General features: G+C 51.5%; 1 protein-coding gene across 1 annotated transcript in view; it reads right to left on the bottom strand.

Annotated features, from left to right (window-relative positions):
* Positions 1-17,870, bottom strand: part of LOC148107987 (acid-sensing ion channel 2-like) — a 34,807-nt gene extending 16,937 nt beyond the window's left edge. Inside the window, exons 1-2 of the mRNA XM_087854616.1 lie at positions 17,786-17,870; positions 14,662-15,299 (exon numbers count right to left, since the gene is read on the bottom strand). Coding sequence (XP_087710742.1) covers positions 14,662-15,216 — 555 coding nt within the window. The 5' untranslated portion in view covers positions 15,217-15,299; positions 17,786-17,870. The remainder of the gene's footprint in view (positions 1-14,661; positions 15,300-17,785) is intronic.
* Positions 17,871-20,703: the final 2,833 nt, after the last annotated feature.

Raw genomic sequence — 20,703 nt, 5'->3', positions numbered from 1 at the left:
GAATAAAACAGAGATTTTGATTAAAGATTATAACCCATTGAATAAAATAGAGATCTGAAACTACACTGATTTGAATAAATAAATGAATAAAAGGGGAGAAGAGAGCTCTTCCGTGTTCTAGGAAGTCACCTAATAAATGCGGACGAAATGATGGAATTAGAAAATCACCATTTGGCGAGCATCACTGTAATAACTCAAGCAAGAAAAATCAATGATGATAAAGCCAGAGGGTGAGAGAGGGTTGAGAAATGGGGCTTTACATGGTCTCAAAGTGTCTCCCTGGAAGACACCATGTTAATCAAGGGATAAAAATTAACATGGTGGGGCGCCTGGGTGGCACAGCGGTTAAGCGTCTGCCTTCGGCTCAGGGCGTGATCCTGGCGTTATGGGATCGAGCCCCACATCAGGCTCCTTCGCTATGAGCCTGCTTCTTCCTCTCCCACTCCCCCTGCTTGTGTTCCCTCTCTCGCTGGCTGTCTCTATCTCTGTCAAATAAATAAATAAAATCTTTAAAAAAAAAAATTAACATGGTAAGTATTGGGACAAATAGGTATCGTGTGCCTCTGGATGGGAGGCAACGAGAAGAATCCTGAATCAGTTCTGAGAAATTCAGCCAAAAATTTGTTACCTGGGTCTAATCAAGAGGGAAACCCAAACAGAAAATCCTTCGGCAAGATGGCTGCCCTTGAATTGTAAAGAATGTCAAGGTCATGACAGTCAGAGAGAAACTAAGGAACAGTTACAGAGTAAAGGAAGCTTGGGGAATCTGATAACTGGGGGCTTTGACAACCGGGGGATTTGACAGCAGAGTGACCCTCCATGAGGTCCTCTAGCCAGAGAGGACATCCGTGGGACCCCGGGGAGGGCGGGGAAGGACACACCAGAGTTCTCTGAACTAGTCTTGCAACATGTTTGAAATTGTTATGGAAAAAAAAAAATACATATCATCTCTTTTTGGAAGATTTTTGGAGCCTACCCCATGTGGTCTCTGGACTCTGTATAAACTTTGGCTGTTTAGAGTCAAGTAATCTGTTTGCTGCTCAGCCTCCCCACCAGACTGAGCATCTCGAATTCCTGGTTGGGCCCTACTGATTTCCATTTGTCTAGAGTTCAGTCCAGAATGTAGGAAGCACTCAGGAGATGTTTGTCAAATCAATGTTCTGGGCAACTCATAACCCCCGAGAGCGGCTGGCATATCCCCGGACATGCCGACGGTTGGTAAATACCTCCAGATATTAAGCTCGAATATGCCTCTCTGCAAACCAAAGAGCATCTGTCTGCCCTGCAGCAATGAGCCTTGTGTCCTGGACAGCATCCTGCTTCTACGGGGCACGCTGCCTGAGATCACAGGCTCCAAGGAGCAGTGTTCTTGCCTCATTGCTTTGGAGAGAACAATGGCTCCTGTTTGTTTAATCCCAGCCCATTGTGGCAGCCTTGACTGCGCAGAGCTCACTTGTGATTCATGTGAATGTCACTTGAGCTCCCAGAGGTTTGCAGCCATAATTCAACATTTGTTAATAGCCACTTAAAATGTCCCTGAAATAGCTAACAGGCCCAGGGGATGGAAGGTGTTCTGCTAAGAAATCATTCCAGGATGGCAGAAGCAGCCTTGGCCCAAACTTGAGAAGACACGGTTACTTCCAGTTCATGGAGAGGCTTCTCTCTCATCACTGCTTTCTCACACTCCATGAAGAGAGGGACAAGCCCCTCTCAGGGTCCCCAGGGAGAAGACACGAACCTGGAATTCCCTACATCGTCATGGGAGACATACGAGAGCCCGGTTGCAACCACTCCTGCTCTGCAGAGAGGGCCCTCGACTGCCATCCCCTTGGGGGAGGAGAAAACCCAAGAGAACACGCTCCAGAGACTTCCACTGGAAAGCCTCAGTTGACACCACAGAAAGGAGGATATGGATGACTAGAGTCCTGGAAGAGAAGTCAGAAGTCTGACATGTGGGTGGAAATGGCAGGAGGGAGAAGGGGGAGAAGAAACTCAGGTAGGTTGAGGTCTACTGTAACATACTTCACGAATTCTTTAGTTCTCCCAAAACCAAACTGAATACTTGGCCCAACGATGACTGTAGAATTTGAATCAAGACAGTCTCGTTCCAGAGCCCAGCTCTTACCCACTGTATTCTTCTGCCACCTGCCCATCTGTCAATCAGAGTGCACCTGGACTAGATGTCCAAATTCAAGCCACTGGGTCAGAAGCAGAAGCTGAAGCTCTCGATACCAAGCTCTAGCCCCCCGGTGCCTTAAACACAGCTGCTTCTCCCAAAGTCATCCTTTCTGCCACCCAGAGTCGGATTTAAAATGCGGAGGTGCCTGGGTGGCTCAGTCGGTTAAGTGTCTGCCTTCAGCTCAGGTCATGGTTCTGGGGTCCTGGGAATGAGCCCCACATCAGGCTCCCTGCTCAGTGGAGAGTCTGCTTCTCCCTCTCCCTCTGCTGTTCCCGTTACTCCCGCTCGTGCACGTGTGTGCTCACTCTCTCTTTCTCTCAAATAAATACATAAAATCTTTTAAATAATGAATGAATGGATGGATGCATGAAACGGCAGAAAGGGCAGGCAGGGCAGAATCACATGCACAGACTCCTGAGCTCCCCGTTTTGCAACTCAGAGTCGTCCCAAGTGTCACCCTGGCAAGAAGAGACTTCTCCAGCTTCTCAACTTGGCACCCCCACCTGGGCCAGTCTTCCTGCTCGGCTTCGGGTCTGGCAGCTGCCAGGCTCCAGGTTCCCAGGGGAGGATGCAGATGAGTTGAGGGACCTTGTGCCTAAACCCCAACCCTTTGGAGCTGAAGACTTGCTGACAAATGGCCCGACTTCATGCAGCTCAGCCCTGTACAAATAAGCTTGAGGTCTTTACAGAAAACACCCCAAGGAAATCAAAAGGCGTGACTCTAAACCCCACGAGTGCCTGCACCAGTGCCTGCACCAGTGACCCTGCACCAGTCACCAAACCTCTCTGAGCCTTATGTATGTTCAACTGGGAAACAGATACATCACTACCTTTTTCACTTTCAGAGTTAGTGAGGATCACAGAGCATCTTGTAGTGAAAGCATCCAGGGGATCTGGAACCAGAGTTCCCGGTTCAAAACCCAGTTCCACCAATTCCTCGCTAAGTGACATCAGTCCTGTCACTTTTCTGAGCCCCAATTTTTTCCATGCCAGAAAGAGTTACCAATAATCCATCATTCCCAAGGCGGTTGTGAGGACTGAATGAGTTACTCCCCATCAGGTGCCTGACTTTGAACAGGGCCTGGGATATATTCTGTGCTCAGAAAATGTTAGTAATTCACAGGTTTTATAAACTACACAGGAATGACCAAACGGGAGGAATTCTAGATGTGACAAAGTCTATACCCACCAGTAAGAGCAGGAGCTGAGCCCCAGGCTTGATTGCAGCCTCACTCCCCATACTCCTGAGACTTGCTGATGTCGGTACGGATTCCCCCAAAAACATTTTTGCTCTTGGATTCCCCCCTCACTGTGGGGGAATCACCAGCCCCTCTTAGTCATAATAAAAATAACAGCAACAAAATACTGAGCCCTCTACATCAGGCCCGTTGCTAGAAGTTTCACTTCTCTCACTTCCTTCCATGGCTGCAAACGATCCTATGAGGCAAGTGCCAGGGTTATTATTATTTAACAGATGGGGAAACTGAGGCGTGGAGAGGGTCAGTAATATGCCTGAGGTCGTTACTGAGCTCTGTTTTGGACTCCCAGAGCCCTTCACTTCTGACGCCAAATGTGTGCGCTTTCTCCTCATGCCAAACAATTCTGAGGCTGACTACCCAGAGTGTGTGCAAACCCCACAGGTTATGGGCTCGATCCCACGAGAATGTCCCTCACGTCAGGTGCCAGTTATGAGTCCAGGTCACCCACGCTTCTGACTAACTAGCTATATGTCAGAGATTCCCACAACCCCCTTCTCAGATTCAATAATTTGCTAGAATGGCATAGAGAACTCAGGAATTTATTGGTACTACTTATAGGATGCAATTCAGGTTGTGTCTAAGATATGGGGGAGGGGCACAGAGCTTCCATGCCTACCCCCCACCCAGGCACACCACCCTCCCGGCACCTCATATGCTCACCAACCCAGAAGCACTCCGAGTCCCTTCATTTAGAGTTTTCTGTGGAGGTTCATAACATAGGCACCCTGGATTAAATCATGGGTCATTGGGGATTGACTCAATCTCCACCCCTCTCTCCGGTCAGAGGGTTGGTTCCTCTGGCACCCAGCCTCCATCCTAAAGCAATCTAGGGGCCACCAAGAGTCACTTCATCAGCATAAAATCAGGTATGGTTGAAAGGCCCTTATTAAGAATAATCAAAGATTCTCCTCTCGCCCCAATCTCTCAGGAAATTCCAAGGGCATTTAAAGCTCTTGTACCAGGAGCCAAGAACGAAGACCAAATATATATTACTTATTCATCAAAATCACAGTCACAAAGTCTGGAGCATACACCTATGGGACCCTAAATTCCATGATCATGCCACAAAGTTAATCTCTTATGTAATTATCTCAGGTGCCAAAGCCCCTTCATCTTTCCAACACTTGCCACTATCCCCTGGTGCTCTGGATCAGGGCATTTTTGGGACCAGATTAGCCTCCTTCCTAGCCCCTGTAGCTCAGTGTCTCTCTACCCCCACCCACCTCTAATCCATATACCTCCCAGTCTCCCCAGACACCACATGGAACCAGGCCAGACCAAACCACACCCAAGATTTGCTCTCTAGGATTGGATCTAGAGCCCAGAACTTATGACAAATTCCTCTGGGAACTTCTTCTCAAGAAAGGCATGCACACTCACTTCGGGAGGCCAGGTCTTTGAACAGCCACCCCAAGCCCTGGCCACCCGCACCCACACACTTCCTGTCTGGACAAACTGAATATCCGCTCTCTTGTCTGCAAGGATTGGCCCACAGCACCCTTTTAACCTTGGTTTCTGAAACACTCAGCCTCAGCCCTACACGGGGCTGGGAAATGGGGGTGGTTCTGCAGGCTGGACGAGCTGGCTTGCATCTATCATCCATTCTTTCCAATGTCAAATGCCAATGCCCCTCACCGCTGATTTCAAATATCTGTTCAGGAAGGAAATAAATCAGGGATGCTCAGCATTGGAAGGAACTTGAGAGGCCGGTAAATCCAGCCCTTCATCTGACATTGATCCACCCCTACAGCACTGGCAATAAGCAATTGTGTGGCCCGGGCTGGAGCTGCTGACAGGGCACGGGTCCTCAAAACTCCCAGGACGGCTCCTTCCAGTCAGCCGGGAGCCACTTCTCTGAACTTCTGCCCCATACCCGCACTGGGGCTAGCTCTGCGCTCCAGCCTTGCAAGAGAAAGTTTCACTCCTCTTCCCCAGGACTGCCTTCCAAGGGTTTGCAGAAGGCAATCGCCCTGCCTTGGGTCACCCACTTCCCTTTGCAGGCTAAGGAGTCTCAGTTCTTTCCTACGCTCATCACTCATGGTTTCTGTGACATATCAAGAACATCACCCCTGGTCAGCCAGACATCGCTCACCGCCTCCTGCTTTAGAGATGGGCCCGAGCCACGGCCAACGTGAAACTCTCCTCCTTGTGGCTCAAAGCCAGACTGGTGCACATCCAGGAAGAAACGGCACCGAAGGCTGGCTGGGGGAGGAGCGCTGGGAAAGGCAAGCTCAGAGCAGAACTGGGAAAAGAGGAGAATTCAGGTGTTGGTGAAGGTATGAGCTAGAATGTGAGCTCCTTGGGGTAGGCAGCAGCTGGGAGAATAGGGATAGCTCAACTTGGAGGATATGGGCAACTGCAGGAAGGGCTTTGCTTGGGCAAGAAGCTCCAAAGAGGAGCAAATCAGCTGCTCCCCGAGGTGTGAATCCTAATTAGATGTTCATTTGAATTATTAAAATAAAAAAAATTAAAAAGATAAACCTCCCCTGGAAATTGGTATAGGCCCCAGTTAAAGACACAGATCTAGAAAGTTCAAGGCTTAGAAGACTTTTGAAACAGGTATTTCCCTCTTTCTAAGCCAGTCATTGGTCCATGTGCCTAGATGATTCTCCTTGTTACCAAACAGACAGAGAAGCTAAAACTCATCACCACGTGGGTTGTACTCCCTAGCAAGGCCTGAGATGGGGTTTCTCATCCAGGTGATTTATTGAGGGAAAGACCTCAGGGAGTGAGGCATGCAGGATATGGGCAAGGGAGAAAAGATAAGCAAAGATATTGAAACCACCGGAGAGTTCCGGCTCAGCCTCGTCCTGTGGGAAACTCTGGAGTGTAAACTGCTTGGAAAGTTGTACCATCTTGAGGCAAGATGGCTGGTAATTTGGGTCAGTTAGTCGCTGGCCACGGGCTGCCCCCAGGCGGTGGGGAGGTGAATAACTTCCCAGCTATTCCCAGGAGTGGCGGTGCTATTGGTACAGCTATGAGTGATCAAGAACCTGACCCCTAGCAGCACCAAAGGGGACCTCGGCAGCATCTTCCAAAGATGTCCTTGCTAATTCATACGCGCATCCCCGCTCACAAGCACAGGACTAGTGATGGAAACTTTCAGTCAGACCGATATGATGCAGCCAGGCTCATGGACAGGATTTTGGAAGTAGGGTGCTGTGCCTCCCTTTACCCCACTACAACCACTCAGCATATCAGAGTGTTTCTGCTTCCACTGCACAGATCTATCTAAATAAAACAAATAAATGGATAAATAGATCTGGTTGCAAAAGAACATCAGCTCCCTCCCCCAAATAGAAGTTAAAAGTTGCAGTGTCAGGGAACAAACGTGGAATCCGAAAAATAAATGTTGGTTATACTTTACTGCAGTAGAGTTCGACAGGTGGGCAAGTCCTTTGGAATCACCCAGTTCAACCCCCTCATTTTACAGATGAGGAAACTGAGGCCCCCAGAGGCTAATTATCTTGCCCAAGGTTGTACGACTCAACCAACAGAAGTCAATAAATACAGGCAAATACATTCCTCCCGTGTCTCATGCTTGATTTCTTGAGTAAAAATTTCCATGATCACTGAGGTAATCAATATAGAGCGTACCTGAGTCATGAGAAATAAGTACTGGGAGGTAGAAAGATGCTTCAGCATCAAAAGGATGACACTTTTTGGAATGCTGTTCCCAAATAAAGCCTAACCCAGTAAACACGCTTCTATCCTAAGCTTCAGATTTATCAAATAATCAGCATGTATTTCTGGGGGCATCTGCTACCCAGTAACCACTAAGGCCAGTCTGTATGGACTAGTTTTAAGTCCACTGCATGGGTGAAATGTGATCTATGGAATTTCACACTTGCAGGGGCGATGATGTAGGCCATTAGTCCCAGGTTATAACAGATTGTGGATTCAAATGGCTCTGCAGTCCGGTTTGCTATTTCAACTCAGTTCCATCAAACATAAACACTCAGACAAAAGAGAAAACACACAGCATACTTTCAGTTATCTCTTGACCTAGGTGGTATATTTTTTGTCTGATGGAGAGAATGGGATCCTTGGTACTTTGAAATATGAACTGCTCTATGGAGCAATAGCTCTGACAGCAAACCTGGTGCTAAAAGCTGCCAATTCGGTCTTTGGGGGATTTCTTTTTTTTTTTTTTTTAATGGGATCCCATTTCAGCTCGTACTATAGAAACCAGTGGTGAGCAAGGATTTGCTTTGCAGAAAAATTCCTAGAACTCATCTCTTCATTAAGGGAAGGACTTTCTGTAGGAAGGAAAAGGGAACCACTATAGAGAGGGGGAAAGGGACCCATTACCAATTCAATAAGTCCTAGGGCAACAGAGGCACAGACACGTAGGCTCGCCCCACAAGCATCGAGGCACTAGCTCTATGGTCTGTGCAGCGGTATCCACTTTTCTCTGCGAGTTGATGATGTGGGTCATTGTAACAGCTCCCAGTCACTGTCCTATCCATCCAACATGTCAGAGAGAATTCAATACACCCCTGAAAGCTTTACTTCCAGGGAGCCACAACCTCACGTCCTGCAAATCAGAAGTGGCACCAAGGAAAAAAATCCCTCGCTCAGCTTGGCAGTGGTTGCCTTTCCAACCACATGGCAAATGCTCACAAAACTTCCAAGCACCTTAAGGAATAAAAGTGCAGTTTAGGGGCGCCTGGGTGGCTCAGGTCATGATCCCAGGGTCCTGGGATCGAGCCCCGCATCGGGCTCCCTACTCGGCAGGAAGCCTGCTTCTCCCTCTCCCACTCCCCCTGCCTGTATTCCCTCTCTCGCGGTCTCTCTGTCAAATAAATAAAATCCTAAAAAAAAAAAAAAAAAAAAAAAGTGCAGTTTCGACCATTTGTCATAGAGCCCCAAGACTTCACAAGTGATGGAGAGACAGGGTCGTCTACACCCATGTAATGAGGCAGACAGGAATGGTCTGTACAAAGAGAATCTCATGGTCTCTGTAGTCCATGGTCCTCATGACTAGAGAATCTCATGGTCTCTGTAGTCCATGGTCCTCATGACTCTGCATAGTCATAAGGTTGGGCCTCATCTAGAAGCAGGGTCAGGAGATCTAATTTGGTATCAACGAACACATCCGTGGTTCATCCTAGTAAGCATACAACAAACAGTGGGACCAAGATAGTTTCAGGTCAATGCACAGATGAATTATCGATCAAGTGCCATCAGAGGAGGGGAACTGGTGTTCAGTTGTGAACCTAAAATCCAAAGAGGCTGAATTAAGAGGGGTGGTTACCACTGGCTCTCACAAATTATCCCTAGTGCTTCTGGCAGAGAAGGCAAAACGCAGCCCACAAGAGGGGTATTGATCAGACCTAGCTTTGGATTTTGCTTTGACGCTAAGTGGACCTTGGAGGGAATCTCTAACACCCTGGACACTACCCCGGGGACACAAGAGAGCAAGCTGACACTGATTGGATGTGTGCCGCACGCCAAACAAGTCACCAGAGGCACAGAAGGTGTGGTCCCAGGCACACAGACACACAAACGTGCACACACTGTGTGACCGGACAGAGCTACTCCCAAGCCCCAAAATAAGACATGTAATTGCATCCGGGTGCTACTGCAGGCAATTTTTGTCTTTCTTCTCTATTCTTTCCCCACACTGCCCAAGTGTTCTCCAATGAGCATGGATTGTTTCCATCATCTGGAAGTATATTATTAAAATAATGACCATAATGAGACACGTCATCCCGGTGCAGGTGGGATCCCAGATACCTACGCTGGAGAAGAAGGCTGAAAAATTGTTATCTCCCTTTCTATCAGCTAGCGTGTCAACTTACCTTCCAGTAGCTTCAAGCCCACTTAACGCACTTGGAAGACACATTTTGAGAGCTTTACCATGTGCTAAGCAATTCTAAGCCCTGAGAATATAAGGTCAGTAAAGACATCATGTCTTACAGGGAAGAGAGACAGAAATAGGCAATGCATAAAAATTATCTGTGGCTAAAGAATTCAGGTATTAAATCAAACCATCTCTGAGGGCTCTTCTAGCGTAAACACTTTGAGTCTAAGGCTAGGAAAGGCACAGTGAGTGCTCTGACAGAGGAGGGAGCCAAAATGCTCTTTCAAAGACAGAGGAGGAAGAAATTCATTTAGATTACGGTCATGGAGGGGAGGGATTGGCAATGGTTTCCTGGAAAAGGCTACAGAGATATTAGAGCTGGATTTTAAAGGACCCATCGGATTTAAAGACATAAACATGGGGGCGGGGGGGCGGAAGCCAAAAGTCAGTCACAAACAAAAGATTCTGGGTCCGGTCAGGAAACAGAAAGCAACTTGTAATCAACAACCAGCCGCGTGCTGGCCCGTATTCAGCCTCTCATGCACAGATAATGCATTTGACAATCCGAGATGCCGGCTCTCAACCAGCTCTCCATCTAGAAAGGATGGGAAATGAGCAGTGAGCTCTCAGATGGCAAGTCCCTGGCCTGGCGTTATAACCGCTGCCGAGCAGGTGTTCTCTTGGGTCAACAGAGGGAAGACTGTGCGTGCAGTAACATGACGCATGGTCATAAAAGCTCTGGGCCTGGTGTGGAGGTCACTCAGCTCCTTGCAGGGGCCGGTGCCGCACGAGCTTCCGCGGGGGGGGGGGGGGGGGGGGGCGGGGTCAGTAGCATGAGCTGCAATGTGGAAGCCCAGAGGGTAGGGAAGGAGAGGATGTTTAGGCCACAGGATTGATAGGAGCCAAAGCCCAGGGGAAGTGGAAATCTAAGCATAAGCATTGAGAGAACGTAGAACCCAGGAGCATAGCAGTTGCCTGTGCTCTAAAGCTGGTGGTGAGTCACAGTAAGGAAGAGTAGGAAGAACACTGGCCTAGAGTCAAGGGAGCCAGCATCTAGCGCAGGCTCAGTCAACACTCCCGTGGGCCGCGCAGCAGAGCAAGGGGTCCACCCCGTATGCACCAGGCCTCCGCCACACGCGGCCTCTTGGCATACACTACCGCCCTGGATCAGTACAACTCCAAGTGTCAGGTATTACTGTTTCGATTCTTAAAAATGGGGAAAGTGAGGCTAAGGAACTTGCTGAAGATTAAACAGTAAATGGGAACACAGGTGGAATTCCAGCTCAGCTCTTGCCCCAAAGCCCCCAGTCTTCACGCGCCTACTCCTCATGTAATAAGAAAGGCCGAGAGGTTAGCTGTGGACTCACCAGCCTTGGGCAAGAATCCCAAGCATGTAGCCTCCTAAGCCCTCACCTCTACGTCTTTGTAACGCTATGTGGTACAGACACATAAGACCCATAGATGTGCCTCTAACAAGATCTCATTGTGGAGAGACCTCGCTTTCAGTAAGAAAGAAATGCCTTTCCTAAGAAATCTCAAGTTTGTTGGTTTAAGATTTTGTATGAGAGAGCACGTGCGCACAAACGGGGAGAGGCAGAGGCAGAAGCAGACTCCCCACTGAGCAGGGAGCCAAATGCCGGACTTGATTCCAGGAGCTTGGAATCATGACCTGAGCCAAAGGCAAATGCTTAACCAACTGAGCCCCCCAGGAGACCCAGAAATCTCAAGTTGAAAGCACAAACACACACAACTACGGTAATCGAGTTACAAGTGCCAACTGAAGGGTCATTTGCATTCCTGAACTTGGAGGCAGATGAACCCCACTGTGATGAGCAGAGAAACAACGTGAAATAGTCATGTGCTAGTCACAAACAATGGAGTTGCCACCTGTCAGCAATAGTTAGCTAGCGAACCCAGCTGTGACCTCCACTCTAAGAAATCCCACCTCTGCAAGGCTGGGCTTTAACCCTGGGCTCCAGAGAGAGAAAACAGCAGCACTTCCATCTCCCTGGTTCATGCTCACAGCATGAGTCATCACCTGACTCCTACGGTGGGCTGCAAAGAGGGCAGGTGCAGTGGACAATAACACTCCTCCTAACATGGAGAAGGTCCTGTCCCAGCCTTCCATCTGCACAGTTGTCACAAAGTACAAAAGGATATTCACATGTAGTGTCTCACATGGCTCCTCCTCCCAATAACCCTGTGAGTTAGAAAGTCAGGTATTAATAGGAGATGTTCCATGACCAAATCGAAGCCTAGGGAATAAGCTAGAAAATGATGGAGCTGGGATTCGAACCCATTCAAGCTAAGAAGTGGCTCCTAATTGTAACCTTAGACTGCCCACTGTCACGGCCAGAGACACCCCATCCGGACCTCCATCTATCTGTCTCGTGGAGGTCAGTGGGGCAATCTCCCCCAAGCAGGCACTATGGAAGCAAGCCCTGTTCTGCTTTCCCTGGAAGGACAAACACGTGCCTATCTGCATTCAGATCATCCCAGGTGAGGGCTAAGAGTGTACCAGCATCAGCATGGAGCACAGCTGTTTACACGGCAGTCAGAACTCCACACCTGGCTTCCTGGGACTTTTAACCTCCACAAACAGCCCTTCCCTCTGCTAGAATCATGGCTCATTCACTAATTAAAGGGTATTATGCACTTCATTGCACACCAGCTAAGAACCTGGAATAAGAAAGCTTATGCAGAAGCAATAACCCTGGAGACAGCACTAGGTATGCTTTATGGAAAAAGAAAAACAGGAAAAGTGATCCACCTGGGACCTCCCCTCCCCCAACCTTCTCTAATACTGTCAGCCACAGCACGTAAAGCAAGAAGCCACCCAGCACAGGACAAACCCAGGCAGGGCCTAACAAATAAGCCAACTGGAGAGGGATGAGCAGCAGAGAGAATGAATGAGTGAGAACGCCAATGAACTAGACTTCTCCCATAACCACCTGCGAGGTTCTCTGCCCTAAGAATGAGCATACTATACCCCAGGCCAAAAGGGACAGGTGTACAAAGGGGCAGTGGGAAGGATTATCCCTCACTGCAAGGTCTTGGAACAAATCTGGTGTGCGTCCCCTCTCACAGAGGCTCAGCATGGCTTTCCGCTGCGATCAAAGGGTAAGAAAGATCAGAGGTCCACCTGGGGCCTCCTCCAGATTTCCTGGAGTGGGTGCTCTTTTTGACACTTCCCGCACAGCGTGGGGATCCAGCCCTGAGGCTCACCCCCTTTTCGGTGCTGGGGGAGGGGGAACACGCCTGGATTTGGTGAGGATGGCAGAGAGGGACGTGCCACTCACTATTTAATAAACCATACCCACAAGCGACTTTACTATTGGAGAGACATCCTGGAGAGGTCAAAGGCCCACGTAAGGCTTGAAGGCCTGATCTTTGGCCTCTTGGGACTCCAGTAACTCAAATGATGGGCTAAGCGCAAAACAGTAGCCGTGGGTCAAAGAACCTTTCCTTGGAAATGGAACTTGATCATGAATTGCGAGGAAGCCACTAGCTGGACACGCAGTTATGAGGATGTTTGAGAACTCGGTCCAGGGTCTGCTACCAACTGCAGTTTCTCTCCGTGTGTTCCTTGTGTGTTCACGCAGACAGAGGAACAGCGGAGTGCATTTTCGAGCTGCAAAGTGCAGTGGTGAAGCCAAGTGTTACCACGGCACTAGAAAGCACAGGTGGGATACAAGGATGGTCTCAGCCTTCAGGAATGAGGCATTTTCCCCTTCCCTCTCAAGCCACCTAAGACATCATTTGTGCATGGCCTGTTTTAGGGTCCTCTTTGCTCCATTTAGAAGGGCTTCCAGTACGGCTGTCCCTTCCCCCAGCTCAGACCCTCTTCGTCTTTAGTATAAATACACCACCACTGATTTTGTTGTGCTCTCCCTCACGCTGTTTAAAACGGAGAGTAAAAACAGCTCCCCCAGGAAACAGACCTCTATGGGATGCAAGTGGCAAGGCCCCTTCCTCCCCGGCACTCTGGACTTTTCCAGAATCACAGACAGCCAACTGCAAGTACAGAGGCTGCAGGCAGAGCCTGGTTGTGGCATTAACAGGAACTCAGAGCAAGAAGCCGGTAGGCAGTAGATCGGAGAGCAGGTGGGGAATGGACGCACTATCGGCAAGGTAGGGCATGTCTCAATTAGGCAGAGGGCCCAGACAAGTGCTGATGACAGAGTCCAGTTCCTTTGCAACTGCTGCAACTGCTGCACCTGCCACCCAGAACCTACCATGACAATTTGGTTCAAGGCTCTGAGACCCCAATGCTCCGAGTTCTCCCTAAGGCAGCTATGGGAGAAGCGGCCACCCTGGGCTTCTAGAGGGTCCCATGGCCCCCGAAGCCCCAGAGTTGCCTGGAAGCAAGGAGGGGGCTGAAGCTGCAGTCTGACCCCTTACACCAAGTTATGCCCAGCAGCCCACTAATTGGGCAGAGAACCCTGGCAATGACAGCTCTCCGCCCATCCTTTCCCTGCCCCTCTAGGAAGCCCCATCCTGAATGTTAGCCACATCCCCCTCCGCCTTTCCTCTTTACTCAGCTCCACACTCCTCCTCCAGGCTTTCCAATCCCACAGCTGCTCGCCCCCTCCCCACACCACTCCTCTCGCAACCACGTTGTTAAGCGATTGCACAGACAGCAAACCAAGCCTTTGAGTTTCAAGCCGAAGCTCCCAGACAAGCCAGCCTGGACCGCGTCACCCTCACAGGCGCCTCACTGGCCATCCTCCTACACACGGGCCTCCACTTACACGCTCCTTTTGGGCCCAAGCACCCTGGACATCTCTTTGCTTCCAACCTGCCAGCAGACCAGACGGACACCGGGGGTCCCCCGGCCTCTCCTCTCCCCACACGGAGCTCGGAATCCACACAAGAGAAGCAAGCACAAAGACCTCCACCCCCGGGCGGCATCACCTGCTCCAGCAAGCTCCCAAAGCCACTGGAACCACCCAGGCTGCCTGGGGCCCCACACCCCCTTCTCTGGCAGCTTTAGCTCCAGCCCAGCCCACAGGATGCAGTGCCTGATGCCACTTCCGAGCAGAGAAAGAGAGAGAAAAAAAATGCCACCTCGTCAATGACAAGCTGTTCCAATCACACAGCTCAGATACCAAGTGCCCTGGACAACGGACAGCTCTGGCCTCCTCCCTCTGGTTGGGAGGAAGCCAACTCAGCACATCTGGGGGAGCGATCCCCCACCGCAGGCCCCCTGCTCACCCTCCACATCTGACCAGACAACCGCACCCCATTCCAGGAGGCGGACTTCTCCGACCACTTCCAACAACTCCGGCCAACTACCCTCTTGGCCTTCAACTCAGGCACCATACGCTCTCTCCTGCTCCAAAGCACAGGGAGACCCCCGGCGCGGCCACTTCTCAAGAGCACCAGGCGCAAGAATGAGCTGAAAACCAAGTACTCACCGTGGTGAAGTCCTGGTGGCCGCACTCCTGCCCTTTGAACTTGCAGTACAGCATCATATCCTTCAGGTCGTGGCCCACGCGATGCAGGAACTCCAGCATGCTGAACTGCTTGGGTTTGTAGTGTTTGAAGTTGGCCTTCTGCCGCAGGGCCTCCAGCACCGCGGGGTCGGCCAGGTGCGGATCCGGGATCTGCAGGTTGACGTCAAGCAAGGCCAGCAGCTCCCCGGCGTGGTACAGGTCATTGGTGGTCAGCCTGGAGAAGCGGAAGCCATTGAGGTTGCAGAGGGTCACAGCCGGGAAGACCAGGCTCTGGGCCACCACCTCATCCACCTTGGTGACGTGCTGGTAGGAGAGGTAGTAGGACACCCTCTCGGAGCTCTCCACCAGCAGCAGGCCCAGGGAGCCCACGAAGGCCACGGCCCAGAGCACACGCCGAATGGTCATCGGCCCGTACACGAAGATGTGCCGGATGCCGTGCAGGGTGGAGGTGTTGGCGAAGATGTGGATGCTCGAGGGCTGCAGGCTGCCCTCGCTGGGGCTCTCCTTGAGGTCCATGGGGACCCTGTGCAGTTCCGCAACTGGCTTCAGGTTGATCCAATTTCAGGGAAGAGTTCCCAGTCCTCGGGCTCTGCTCAAACCTTGACGTTCAAGGGAGAGAACACGGCAAAGCAAGCATCAGGCCAGGCGCCTTGAGTTTATCCTGGGAGCCCAGCCGCACGCTGCCAGGGGTGAGTGTTTATATAAACCCATTCAAACTCTAGCTCCTGATTTTTTCCAGGCGATAAGGAGGGCTGGTTTTATTTAGGGAGACACCAAGGTGATGTGGAAGAGATGTGGGTGGGAAGGGAGAGCTTAGCCAATGGAAATAAAGTCCTCCCCCCTACACACGCCACTAGAGACAAGATTAAAAGCGAGAGCGAGGGAGAAAATGCTTCAAACAAGTCGCCGGCAGCCCGGAGCCTGTTAACCAGTGCATAATGCCCCGCGTTGAGCATCCCGGGGATGTCGCGCGGCCACGCTGATGCACTGCGGGCGGGCGCAGCGCGGAGCCTCCCGAGCCGCCGCCGCTCCGCTCGGCTCCCGGCGCCGCTCTGGACCCCGGATTCCGCTTCTCGCCGCCGGCCGCCGGCCCTCCTCGCCGCCTCCTCCAGCCCCCGCCCCCCCCCTCTCTCGGGCGGAATTCCAAATGCCGGCGGGCCGCGCCAGCGCCCGGAGAGGAGGCAGCGCGCGACCGCGGAGAGACGCGGACCCGGAGGCTGGCCGGACGCGGGGGCTCCGCGGGCCTCGCCTCTCCCCCCGCCTCCCGGAAGTAAGGCGAGACCCAGAGGGCGCTGAGCGAGCCGGCCTTCTCCCCTCCCCCGCTTCAATCCCTCTCCCCCCTCCCCCCCTCCGCGTTCCGGGGGTAGGAGGTGGGGGCGGGGCGGGAGGTAGGGGGTGGGGGTGGTGGGGACCCGGCGAAAGTTTCTTTTTGGCCACCTTCGGAGGGAGCTAACGGGGGCCCCTCGCGGAAGGTGGAGAACTGGCCCTGAGAGTGAGAACGTGACACCCCTCCCCGCGGATGGCAAGGAGGCACTTGGTAAACTCCCCCGCGCCAGGTGTGGGGGTGGAGATAGGGTTCCTTTGCCCGAATTCTGCTCCCAGGTCACACTCAGCTTGGGGCCTCCCCAGGGGAGCTCCGGAATGTGGGGAAGGTAGAGAGCAGTCTAAAACCACAGTGCGTCTGGGGCTGGCCACCTGAGAGCCTGAGGGGAACATTCCAGGGAGCCAGGAGCCCCTCCTGAGATGGAAGAGCCAGGCGTCCCTTGGAGACCCAGAGAAAGAGCAACAAGTAGACCCCCCCCCCCAAACTGCTGTCCCAAGGTTCTGTATCTGAAGAGGAAAGACAGCTGGGGTTCCAGGTAGGGCTGGCTGCATTCCCTTTGGGCTGTGTGTGTGTGTGTGTTCTGCCCCAGGATTTGCCAGATGGAAGCACAGCTGGAGATAGAGGTAGGAGCAAAGGATTGGGGTTTCAGCTGCCTACCTCCTTTTCCTGAAAATCCCCTGGAAGTCAGCCCCTGCTAGCAGGTGGGTGTGATTTGCCACATGCCAGGGATCAAATGGCCGGAACCTGTAGAATCCGTGATGCTAAATCCCATCAGGAGGAAAGGAACAGAAAATTCCAGGGGCCAACCCAATGCACACAGCCAAGCTGGGGCAGAGCCTCACGAAAGCGCCTTGTTGAGCCAACTTGGTGTCCCCAGGGCAGGCCAAGCTTAAATACTCCTTGGAAGGCATTTGAGAAGAAAGCGGCCTCAGGAATGGCCCTCCTGCTTTGTATCTACTTCGAAATATTTCCCTGTGCCATCTGCCCTCTTGCTAACCCAGATCCAAACAGAACAGTATCTGAATGCTCTCTGAGGCAATAAACATGTGGCATTGAATTAGTGGTGTATTGATCCTGGGAGCTCAGAGCACAGAAGCATTGCAAGTAAACACAAATGGCAGAGGCTAGCCCACCTCACGCATGTGCCGTCTCAGAGGTCCCAGACCCCTGCGTGTAGGGCGGCCTAGATAGGTAGAGGTTTTCAAAACAAGAGTGCCAAAAATAAAAATCCTGTCGAGACCTGTGTGAGCGTAGCTTATCTCACTTAACCGTTCCAGTCATCTTGACAGGTGTGTGTTGTTTACCTCTATTACACGGATAAGAAAGACTCAAAGAAGTGAGGTGCCCTCTCCAAGTTACACAGCTAATAAGAGCCAGAGCTGGGCCTTGAACTCAGGCATGCTTGCTTCCAAAACACAGGCTCAGAAAGCGAATCCAAACACTCCTTCCCAAATGTAGGAAGGGGACAAGCACTTCTATACCACTTCCCCCATTGCACACAGACACACACACACTCACCACGTACCACACACATAATACTTTCTCCTTCCACATCAGAAAGCAGCCCTATCCCTTCCCTCCACCAGGCCACATCCCTGTTGTCCATTTTTCAGCTCAAGGCCCTCCTACATAGGTAGACGTCCCCGATGAATCTCCCGAATTTTGGCTCATCAGCCTGTTTAACAAGTGCGTGGAACTCCAACTGAACCAGACACTCTATTGGTTTGGGGGAAACAAAGAGGAATAAGACACATTTCTTACCTTGATAACTCAGGACTCCGTGCAGGTAGAAGCGGTGTTGGTTTGCAAACTGGCCCCTGGACATGAAGAGCAAGGAGAGATCAAGAAGGAGGCAGACCTCTCCGGAGTAGTAGGGGTGGGTTTTATAAGCAAGGGAATTTAACGAGGTTTGTCTTGTGCTCCGTAAGTCATACAGATCTCCACACCTGCTTGCCAGGACCTTGAATGTTTATGTAGAGGCCTTAACTGGATTAAGTCACATATACCATCTCAACAACACCCTTAAAGCTGTGTCCTTGGGCACCTTCTAGCGTGGGGTAGCCAAGCGAAATGTACATTCCAAGGACCAAGGACGGGAAGGGGGTGAGGAGCCTCTGATTGCCCTGGGTCAAGCTCGGGGTTAAGCAGCGGTCACGTCCTCTCAGTCACCCCTTCCAACATTTCACCCCTCGTGACCGGTTCTCATACTCTCACCCGCCCCCCTCCTCCACCTGAGCAGTCAACAAGGGGTTTCACCTGCGTGGAGTTGGCTCATTATTGGCAGCTATCCAGCTGCATTGAGTGAGATACCACAGCAACAGTATAGGCACATGCAAAACACAATTAAGGTAATTACCCTTGAAACAGGTTTTTTTTCCATGAAGAGCCCCGTGATCTGAACCACTGACTTATGAAGTCCCCTAGGTTGGGGATCGGATCCCTGAGGACGCTCACGTGTGTCCTCGTGTGGTTTAATAAAGATGGGACATCAACAGACTCATCAGATATGAGTACACAACATTCTGTTTGGATAACGGTAAGGTGCCTCCTTGCGAGGCAGTAATAATGTCCAAGGCCATCTTACATTGGAGGACAGCTCTTTCCATTAGACATTTCAGCGTTCGATAAAGACAGGCTCTGCCGGTTCCCACGGAAGGCTTGCTGGGTGAATTTAGCAAGGGCTTCTGCCTGTGCTGTCTTCCAGGCCAATGCAGGAGACAAAGACAGTGACCAGTGGAAAATAGAACGTGTGCATTTGGCCTTGAGGAGAGGGAGGTTGGCAGCTTGAGGGACATTATCTGGTTGTTTGTCCCGTACATGTTGGCAGGGGAGAGGTGTGAGGAGATGGACTGGGGGCGGGATATGCCAGACCAAGACCCCCACATTGTTGCCGCTGACGATAGTGCCTATTCCATTGCAGGTAGAATGTTTTCAAAGGTTCAGCTTGCAGCGGGACGGCAGGATCCCCACGGAGACGTGAGTAGTTCCCCCTCTTGGAGGGATGCAAAGCAATTCACCCATCCCGGTGGGATGTCTTATTGCAAATTCCAGTAGATAATGCCTCTCCCGGGCATGATGGGGCTTGGTGTTTTCAGCAGCATAGCACATTGATCCACGGGTAGAGTCTGGGCTATTTCCAGAAACTTCCATCCCTTATGGCATTGGTGTCTCCGTAGGGGTCCCCATTCTGCAATATGGAACAACAGGCCCTACTGGTTGATCATTCGAATGTATGAAAGCGTGGGACAGTACTTTAGGCCACATGGCCACAGTGGTTTTACCTGTTAGTAATTTAGTCTGTTGCTTTAGTACTCTGTTTTCTCTTTTCACTATGCCTGCTGCTTGCAGGTTTTAGAAGAGATGAAACTTGCTTTCAGTGTTCTGTTCCTGGGCCCAGGCTTGCACGTTATGACCTTTGGGGTGTGACCCCTGATGACGGTGCATTTGGCACAGGCATCCAGATGTGGTACTCAGCTCCTCTAATCCTCTGATGGTGGCCGCCTGGTTTTCATGGCGATAAAGGAAAGCTTCAGTTAGGCCAAGTGTCCACACAAAACGGGCATATTCAGAATCCTCATGCAGAGGGAGGGAGCCAGTAGAAGCAATTTTCCCATCTCTCAGCAGCTGGACACTCCAGTAGGTGGCTCCAGACCCCTTTGGCTGGAGCCCCGGGCATTGTTTAGAACACACAGAACATGTGGGCACTGCATTAACCAAGTTGCTGTATTTCACGGGCAACCCAGCATCCTTGGTAAGAGGCCAGCCCACCTGGGAGCTACAGTGGCCCCTTTTCCTATGCACCCAATCAGCTGTATCAACTGAAGGGTCCGCTGCTAAGGCTCGTACCTGGGCTAGGGCGCAGCTTCCTGGTTGCCAGTGGGGTGTCTGAGCAGTGTGAGCTGGAAGGTGGAGGTCAGGATTGCCTCAGGCTCTTGCAGGTGAACCCAAACGTTGTTCCACCTTTGCTGACCTCGTGAGGGCTTGTTCATGATCATCCACCTCTCAGCTTCCCCTTGTCCAAGCCACAGGGCCGATCCCCTTAGAAGAGTCCACTGTCAGTCAGTGCCAAGGGCCAACGGCCGGGACACACGAGTAATCCCAAGCAAACCAACCTGAGTTCAGCCCACAGGCTGCTGTGGTTCCTTCCTGTTTGCAGGCATCAGAAGGAATTTCCCCGCTCCCTTCCTACAGGCCACAGGGGCCCCTGCAGGAACTGAGAGCGTGGCATCTGGAGGATCTATGCACTCTACGGGGCTTCATGGCACCTGCATTTCTAGAAACCATGGGCTGGGGGACAGGCTGCTCCTCTGCTGCTAGTAGGCACGGCCCTCTGGTCACTATAGGGGTTTGAACGCTGGGAGAAGGAAGTGGATAGAACATGTTCTCAGCCCATCCCCTCGTAGAGAGGGGAGCTCGCACCCTGATCGGCTTGTTTCTTGGTGAGAGGCTCCACCTGGAGGAGCACTGTGGATACTGCTAGGAGCTGGGGCTCTGTGGGGCCCTCTCAAGTTTCTGCCACCTTCCAGAACGGGGACCCAAATCCTAGGGTATTTTCTCCTTCTGCGCTCTCTGCTGCAGTGCTCCACCCCTCCCTTCCGGAATCCCAGACCTATCCAGCTCAAAAGGTAGCTCTGCTTGGGAGATGCCCGGAATTTAATAATTGGCTTCACGAATGTTCT

Source organism: Ursus americanus, chromosome 23 (genome assembly GCF_024610735.1).
Source record: "Ursus americanus isolate L20-20 chromosome 23, mUrsAme1.1.p, whole genome shotgun sequence".
Classification (NCBI taxonomy): Eukaryota; Metazoa; Chordata; class Mammalia; order Carnivora; family Ursidae; genus Ursus; species Ursus americanus.
The sequence above is the reverse complement of the archived record's forward strand: the minus strand, read 5'-3'. Positions and strand labels throughout refer to the sequence as shown.